General features: G+C 33.0%; 1 protein-coding gene across 2 annotated transcripts; it reads right to left on the reverse strand.

The window, feature by feature from the left end:
• Positions 1-3036: 3036 nt before the first annotated feature.
• Positions 3037-6513, reverse strand: LOC145038770 (uncharacterized). 2 transcript variants are annotated; one of them, XM_078987020.1, is made up of 4 exons: positions 6264-6513; positions 5851-5919; positions 5113-5179; positions 3037-4770 (listed from the first exon to the last, which is right to left on the reverse strand). In XM_078987020.1, the coding sequence occupies exon 4, from the start codon at positions 4633-4635 to the stop codon at positions 3382-3384; it is 1254 nt and encodes a 417-aa protein (XP_078843146.1). In that variant the 5' UTR covers positions 4636-4770; positions 5113-5179; positions 5851-5919; positions 6264-6513; the 3' UTR covers positions 3037-3381. The 2 variants fall into 2 exon arrangements, with proteins under 2 accessions (XP_078843146.1, XP_078843147.1); XM_078987021.1 differs by lacking the exons at positions 5851-5919; positions 6264-6513 and having other exon boundaries at positions 5113-5738.
• Positions 6514-8950: the final 2437 nt, after the last annotated feature.

Raw genomic sequence — 8950 nt, forward strand, 5'->3', positions numbered from 1 at the left:
GAAGAGAGAGATAGAGAAATAAATATGTGCAACAAATGAGAGGAAAGAAAGAAATATGTTATCACGATAACATCTCTTAACATAACACCAAATAACATGAGAGGGAAGAGTGTTTCTCATGTTATGACGCCGTTATTTGATGTCACACAGGAATAACGTCTCTCTCCCGTTGCCCACTCCGTGCACTCTACTAAAAACACTTTATTTATGTTATTTGTAAATAAATAATTAAAATGTATTCTTTTTCTATTATGAAGTTGGATGAGGTTTTGAAATATTATTTTGTACACAAATTAAAATGAGAATAATTTGTGGATGAAAGGAAGCACTTGGAAGAATATGGATAAGGGCCTTCATATAGCGGGTCTTTTCTAGCACACTTGCAAGGACACGTTTTTCAGAATCGTTAATCATACTTGTGTAGTCATTTTCAGAGGATCGCGACAAATAATTATTAATATATTGTTTTTATTATAATATCATTGATTTATTATAGTCTTTTACTATCTAAATATATTTATATATTTAATTAATTTATTATTCAATAATATTTAACTACATTCTGCCTTATTAAACAAACTAATAAAAATATCATAATATAGGTTTTAATTACTTTAAAGTGTATATATATATATATATATATATATATATATATATATATATATATATATATATATATATATATATATATGAACTAATAGAAATAAAAATATGTAAATTTGTCATTATTTGATTTATTTTGTAATATCTAAATCATTTAATGTAAGATCATCTTACATAATTGATATTTATTATGACGCAAAACTACTGTAATATAAACATATTTATATATTAAAATTAATTACCTTGTTGCTTAATAAGTTATAACTAGTTTGTCTAATAAAAAAAACTAATATAAATGTAATAACAAAAGTTTTAATTACTTTATATATATATATATATATATATATATATATATATATATATATATATATATATATATATATATATATATAGAGAGAGAGAGAGAGAGAGAGAGAGAGAGAGAGAGAAAGAGACTCGCGCGATGCAGCAACGCCACATAGGTTCTTTGGCAGATAGTTTTCGATTAGTTTCTTTTGACACTACATAGTTCCTTTCGGCCTCTTGTTGGATTGTTTTACGTCTTCGATTGGTGTGTAGACACTAAATACGTTGTGCGGCGAATATTTTTTTAATGCATACTGAATATCTTATTTCTAATAATATTTTGTGAAGATTAGGTTTTCTTTAGAAAAGCTCATGAAGGTTAAAAAGAAATGCATCTTGCAAATTTAGAGTAAAAAGACAAATATATTGTAATTTTGATTAAATTCTTATCGATCAAAATCATTGGTAGATGTATTGCATATGTTTTTTTGGTAAATAGTTTGCTTTTGACAAATAGGAATTAAAGATTTAGAGAAAAAGAATAGAGTTTAGTTTTTTGGGAAAAAATATAATGAAAAAAATATAAATTGTTATTTGTTTTGTTTTAAAAGTTGTTTTACGTTAAAATATGTATTTATTTTGGTCAAAAAATATATAAATATGTCATTTTCGGTTGAACTAAGAATACATCGTTTTTATGAAAAATAAATTTACATTGTTTTTGTTATTAAAAATAAAAATACATTGATTTTTTGGTTAAAATAAAATAAGTTGTTAGTTTTTATTAAAAAAGATTGTTGTTTATGTAAAAAAAATCGTATTAAAATAAAAATTACTTTTGATTTATATTTAGCAAACGGTAATGTTTAGTTTTGATGAGAAAAAATTAGTTTAGCTAGATAGTTACCATCTATGTAAACATGACATATTTCAAAGAACAACATCAAATATCAATTACCATCTATGTATGTAAAAAATGGATTATCTTTTGGTGTATTGTTTCTTTTATTGTTTTGCACTTAAGGTTTGGAACCTTGTGAATTTCTAGTCATGTCATGGAAATTGATACATAACTAAGTGATAAATGCAAAAAATAACATTATTAATTTGTTTAAGACATTGTATGTTGATTGTCGAGAAATATATATATCCAATTATCGCATATGCTTTTTTTAAAACATATTCAAACATAGCATTTTTTTCAAAGTAAATGTTTGTAATCTATAACAATAAGGTGGAGAGTTTGTATTATGCTAAAAAAGTAATTAGACTTCTGATTTTTACAAAGGATTTGAAGCTGAGAAGATTTAGTATTGATTTGAAATACGTTTTAACCGATTAGCAACATTGCTTTTCTAAAATAATTTTCAAATATACAAATATAGTTAGGATAATAATTTTTTGGCAATTGAGTTTTTACAAAAATTTGATGTATTATTATTTATATTGCTATTATTATCTGTATTTGGGTGTTTAAAACATTCTTTGTCTTGGTTTTTACTGCCATTTAAAAAAAAAATCGTTACTATTATAAAAATCAAAATGATCTACGAAAAATTATAGATAAATCGAAATATAGTGAAGGTGATCAATTGGTATCAATTTGTTCCTATTTATATAAGTTTGAACTTTGGAATACCAATTTTTGACTTGAGCTCACTTGGATTGTTACCAATGTACATCGATCCATATAAGTGGTGGGTGCTGTAAAGCTCAAGGGTTTGGTTAAAGAGATATCCAATTTTATCATATAGACACCATAATTAATTTTTGAAATATTTTTATTGGTTAAAATTGCATTGTTTTACGAAAAAATTGATTATAAGTAGTTGATTATAAGTTGATTTTTTATAAAAATAATAATAGGATGTCTAAGGGTATCTTGTTAGTAACACCTAAAGCTCAATCCTATTTCAACCATAAGTTATTTTTAAGTTGACTAACAAATAATTAAATATAGATAAAAACATTCTACTGTAAGTCCCAAATTTAATGATCAAATTCAGTAATCAATGAAGTTAATTGTATAAAAGAGAGATGTAGAAGAAGAAGAACTAAAATCAAGCAAGCACACATCTATATTCAGTAAATATCAAGTACATCTTGAGAAAAGTACAACTGCAGCAGAGTTCTGACACCAACAAAAAATCAGTACAATCTGACACACCTCAGTTGCTATAAATAGTACTCCTCACACCAGCACAAGAGAGTACAACCAAACACATGTGTGCTGCCACACACACATGTGTGGCAGCACACATTACACTACAACACATAATCACTTCAAAAAGACACTATCATCTATATCAAATGATGCCTAGCTAAAACCACAAAATTATGTTCTTTCAGTCTCCCCCTTGGTTTGAGACTAGCATAGTCTTGTCTTCACTCCTTTGGCTCCTCAGCAGGCTTCTCAAACAACCTCAGATCTGATCTCCCCATTGATCCCATCCACAATCTTCCATTTATAATTATAGCTACCATTGCAGTGTATTATTTAGCAACAGCTTCCATGACATCCTTTCTGCAAATGATTTGATGACGGGCCAAAGTTCGTATATCCCTTTCTCTGAAGCGGAGAAGATCTTTAGCACTAATCAATCTCAGAATATGTTCTCGATTCTTGAATTTTATGGCTGCAGTAGCTTTTTCGTCATCATATGCCCAAAATTCCATGTCATCTAGATATCCCTCATGAAAATGTTGAGGAATAGGAATTTCCTTTTGTTTCTTAGTTGCAAGCCAGAGTCTAATCTTCATGGGTTCGTCTGTTTCTGGATCAAGAACATCTTTGTCCTTTTTGTATAGGGCTTTTGCAGTCTTCATTGAAGGAAAGTTCTCTTTGACCTGTCTATCAAGAAATATTTTGAAATTTGAAGCATTAGGATCTTCAGAAGGGTTATGGAATGGGGCCCTGGATAATTCAGCTAGATTAGTTTTGGTCCAAGAGTTGAAATCATGGGTGCTTTTGTAACATTCAGATGCTCCTGATTTTTGCTTTACAACCCACAAATTCATCACTAGATCAAAGGCCCACATTCGGATGCCTGTCCTGTCACCATACTCATCACCGAACTTTCTTTTCTTCAAATCTGTTACTGTCAAGACAGGGTCTTTTGTTTTGCGATTTTCATTAGAGTTTTTCATGAATAAAAGGCCTTCGCTTTGTTTTGCAGTTACAATTCTTTTTCCCTGCTTGATTGTGATTCTGGCTCTGCTTCCTTCAGGTTCCTTTTCAAATCTGTCTACAATGGTAGTTGTTCTTGGAACAGGTGGGTCAACAGGTAGATCATCAGTTGTAGGAGGTGATTGAACAGAAGGAAGATCAACTACTCCATGAGGCTGTTGGAAGAGGGCTTTGACTTTCTCACCAAAAGCATCGTACAATACGTTCTTGAGATTGAAATAATTTGCTAGAACAGAACCAAGACTTGTTTGTAGATCTTTGATTTGTTTGGTCTTTTCTTCATCTTTTGCCCTGAGCTCAAAAATATGTGCAGAAAGCTGATCCATCTGAATTGACTTTTCAATGAGCTGTTGACGGAGAATTCCAATTTCATCTCGGAGATCAGATGAAGAGGATTTGTCATCATCTGTCCAACCCTCGTTAAATGATATTCCTTTTCCGCATGAAAAGGTTGGACTATACTGAGCTAAATGTTTTACTAATCTGATAGATGCTTCATCAAGAGAAGGTCGTGTTGGAGAATATTCTGGAATAGAAGAGGATCCACCAGTCTCGAACATGGTGCTTGAACCTTCATCAGTCTGCTTTGAAGGAGAGTGAGCAGTGGTTGCAGTGATTGTTGAAATAATTTGAGGAGCACATTTTACAGAGGGTACCTCCAGACTTTCAAGAGTTTGGCTTGTTCTTATGGAAGTCTGAGAAGTCTAAGGTTCAGATAACATAGAAATGACTGAAGTTGATGTTGAGACATGTGACACAGAGGGAGGAATCTATGATGTCACATCTCTTTGGCTTGTTATGATTTCCAAGGGCTTTGAGGTTATGACATCCCCAAAATCACGGCCAGAAAAGACCGATTTTGTTTATGCTTTATAAAAATCAGAGTACTTCATTTTATAAAAAGGTTGCGGAATTTGTTCCCAGAAAAACATGGTAAATACGTTATTAAAACATTTTCGAAGAAACGTATTTATTTCATTTTAAAATGTTTGGGATATCATCGTTAATACCGAAACATAAGCATAAACAGAACTTACAATGATTTACACTAGTGATCTACATCTCTTTTAAATCTCTCAGTGTAATGTCACTTCACTTCGTCACCTGTGATATACATAAACTGAGTGGGTCAGGTTGGGAAACCTGGTGAGTACATAGGGTTTTCAACCCACAATAATATAATTACTATGTTCAATCAAACAATCAACCCAATTATCCATCCCCATTATCTTCTTTACTCTTTAAGGATTTAACCTAAGAGTCATTTATCCTGCATTCGTTTATTCCGAAGTCCCTTACCTCCAGGGTTATAGGACTGACACTAAATCCATAGCTGCCAATGTTCGTTCATAAAGCACTATTTCCATAGCTGCTATAGTCTATTCATCGGGTACTAAATCCATAGCTACCAGTGTTTATCTAATAGGCACTAAGTCCATAGCTACCAATTCCTTAACAGGTACTAAATCCATAGCTACCGGTGTTTGTCCATAGGCACTAAGTCCATAGCTGCCGATGTTTATTAGTTAGGCACTAAGTCTATAGCTGCCAATGTTTAATCACATCATCTTTTATCTCTCATCATTCATCTACCCGTATCATACCCAACATATTCGTGTATATAAAATACGTATACAGTTTAAATCATCTAAAACATGTATAAAAACGTTCATCCAACATAGACAGCAAGTATACAGATAATATGCACACATAGCACGTAGTTTATATAAAATACTCCATATCTATGTGTAAGATGAAAGTAACTATGCACTCACCTGAGAAGGTGGTGACTCGGTACTCGGACAGCACTTCGTTTACTTTAAAATAATTTCCTTTGATGAAACCTAATATTATCACCACTAGATTTTAGTCTAATATTACCGTCACTAATTATTAGTCTTATTATTATTATATAAGCGTTTAAACAATACTTTCCAACTACTATGTACAGACAGGGGCCAGACATAAAACACCGGAGGGCAGGACCATTTTGGCGTATAGCACTTCTGAAATCCAACAACCCTATGCGGCCCTTTAAACCAGATTCCCCGTACCGCGAGTAGTTAAAAGATATTATAACGACACTTATATAAGTCATAATAATAGCTCAAATATTTATTATAAATTTATAATAACAATAATAATTTTAAATATAAACTATATTTAAAATAGGGTAAGCATAACTTACTTTCAAGGGGATTTTAGCTAGGAGTCGGGCTCTGCAGGGGCAGAACTTCATCGCTGAATCTTTCTAAGAAAGATTCGTGCAACGCTTCAGCGCTCACCTTACTATACTAAAACTACAGAAAGAGAAGTCGAATCACGAGGGACCGAAATGCTCAGGGGATAAGGAGAGAAAGACTCTTGAATCAAGAGAATGGTGCAAGAAATATGAGAGCCCAAGGCTCTTATTTATACTAATTGAATTTTCAAAAACTACCCTCCATAATTACTTAATGACCTTTTAGTTATATAAACAACTAAACACCCCTCTATAATACTATTTTAAATGGATTTAATGATATTTGTACTAAACTAATGTTGAAAGAACTCAACATTAGTCTTATAATGACCGCATCGTCGATACCTTTCTAATGATATATACATATGTATATATATGTGTACGTATACATGATTTATACTTTATTTTAATACGTAAATATGCTATTATAATTTGTAACTCGTTCATACGAACTCCGTTTTTGACGTTCTTTATATCCACGCGTAGGTGGAGACGTACTCTACAACTTTCGTTTAGACTCCGTCAGCTACTTTTGACTTTATTTTTAAAGTTATATTTTTAACAGGCCGGGACAGGATTGGTCCGTTAAAATCTCATAACTTCTTTATCCGATGTCCATTTTCGTCTGTCTTTTTATCGTTATGCTACTAATAACGAGATCTTCGATTCTTGTTTAGGTTGTGTCGGCTAAAAATCAATCGATCTAAAATTCGAATTTCGGGCTGTACACCGCTAATCCGAAACTTCGAAAAATCATAACATCTTCATACGAAGTCAGATTTGGGCGTTCTTTTTATCGATGTTCTTAGTTTAACATATTCTAAGACTTTCGTTTAGAGCGCTAAGGCTAAATCTCTCTCTATCATAAATTTACTATTTACGCTTCCCGGCGCCGTGCCGGTTCCGACGCGAAACTTCGACGGGTCATAACTTCTTCGTTATAACTCGGATTTCGGCGTTCTTTATATGTACGGAAACCTTGTGACATATTCTACAACTTGGTTAAGATTATTTATTCTAAATAATCTTTTTGTTGAAAAGTCGTTTTCGACCCCTATTGCCTTTAAATTGACTAGCCCGGATCTGCGGGCGTTAGAGAGGTAGAGAGCAGAATTTTGAGAGAATTTCCTTCATCTCTAGACTTGGTTGCTAGATGAGCAACTTCATTGACTTTATTTACACGGCTGCTGGGAATATCAAGAAAAGGATCAAAATCTTCATCACCAAAATCAAACTCTATGTTTGTTGGAATATCATCATTGATTCCTGTAAAGTCGATTTCTTTCAAAAACTCTACATCTTCATAAAGATCATTGTCATTATCCCTTCGAGAAGATATTGAATCGTTTGCTTTCTAATAATCATGCTCATCAGCTACACAAGCTGTGGGAGAGTGATGAATCTCCTCCACTACAGGCTCGGAGGGAGAGTGATGAGTATCTTCATTTTCCATCGGCATGGATTGATCTGCTGCTTCTTCTCTGACATCCTCTTTAAAAATTCCAAATTTTATTAATGGAAACTTTCCTTCAAATACAAATTTTCCGCCTCTCTTTTGCTTCATTAATCCAAAGGCACTTGGACCAATGGATTTGAAATCCAGAGTATCATTTCCTCTCTGCAACTCTGGGTGAGTTACGTTAAGGATGATTTGTAGAAATCTTGAATACATACAAAATTTGTCTCTTTTGCTTCCTTCAATATTTAGTATCATTTCATTCATTATGAATTTTGAGAAATTAAACTCAAAACCTGCTGCCAATGCAGCAATGGCACCAGTATTGGCTAGAGAAATCTCGTTAGCTCCTGATCTCCGGCCAGAAACGCAACTCACGAACACATGAGCCAAAAGCTTCCAGCATGGAGGAAGCAGCTTTTTGATTGTAGGAGGAAAAGTTCCTTCGTATCCCATATGCTCTAAAATTTTCTTAATTTGATGAACATCAATCTCCATGAGGTACTCAGGTATGTCCTCAATTTGAAGAGATTCTCTGATGGTGCTTTCTGTAACTAGAATTTTCTTGTCTTCGATTGTTGTTTCCAGAAATTTTTCACCTCGATCATTCTTCTTTACATCAACATTTCTCCAGAAATCCTTAATCAAACTTTGGTAGATAGCAGGATTTGTAGTTAAGCAATGAACCAGGCATGATTTCTTCAAACCATCCACAATGAATTTCAAGTCACTGTGGGCTGCAGGAGGATCTTCAAGAAAAATTGCAGAATTATGAGCTTTAGCGAACTCCATGTCTCCCATTTTAATCTTAAATTTAACACATGAAATTATTAGGGCAACATATAAGAATGATGTAGCCGCACACGGAGTTACACACAGCTGCACACGCACATATGCAGCTGCACAAGGTCAGCCGCACACATTTGTTCATGAAAAAGTGTGGCAGCACACGGTCAGCCGCACACGCTTATTCATGAAAGAGTGTGGCAGCACACGGTCAGCCGCACACGAACGTGTGCGGCCGCACACACCGTGTGCGGTTACACTTGAAGATAAACAAATCTTTATGATGATTCAACAGCAAACTATATAAAAATTTTGTGAAAGTAATTAAAAATTCAGCCGTGTTCATGAAAATTACCGAGTAAAAAGCTTGTTTTCACAAAAAACATAATGG

The sequence above is a fragment of the Lactuca saligna genome, chromosome 4, assembly GCF_052625555.1.
Source record: "Lactuca saligna cultivar CGN05327 chromosome 4, ASM5262555v1, whole genome shotgun sequence".
NCBI lineage: Eukaryota > Viridiplantae > Streptophyta > Magnoliopsida > Asterales > Asteraceae > Lactuca > Lactuca saligna.

What these genes read in the sequence shown, in the direction of transcription:
- LOC145038770 (XM_078987020.1), bottom strand. Translation starts at nt 4,635, where the DNA reads ATGTTCGAGACTGGTGGATCCTCTTCTATTCCAGAATATTCTCCAACA.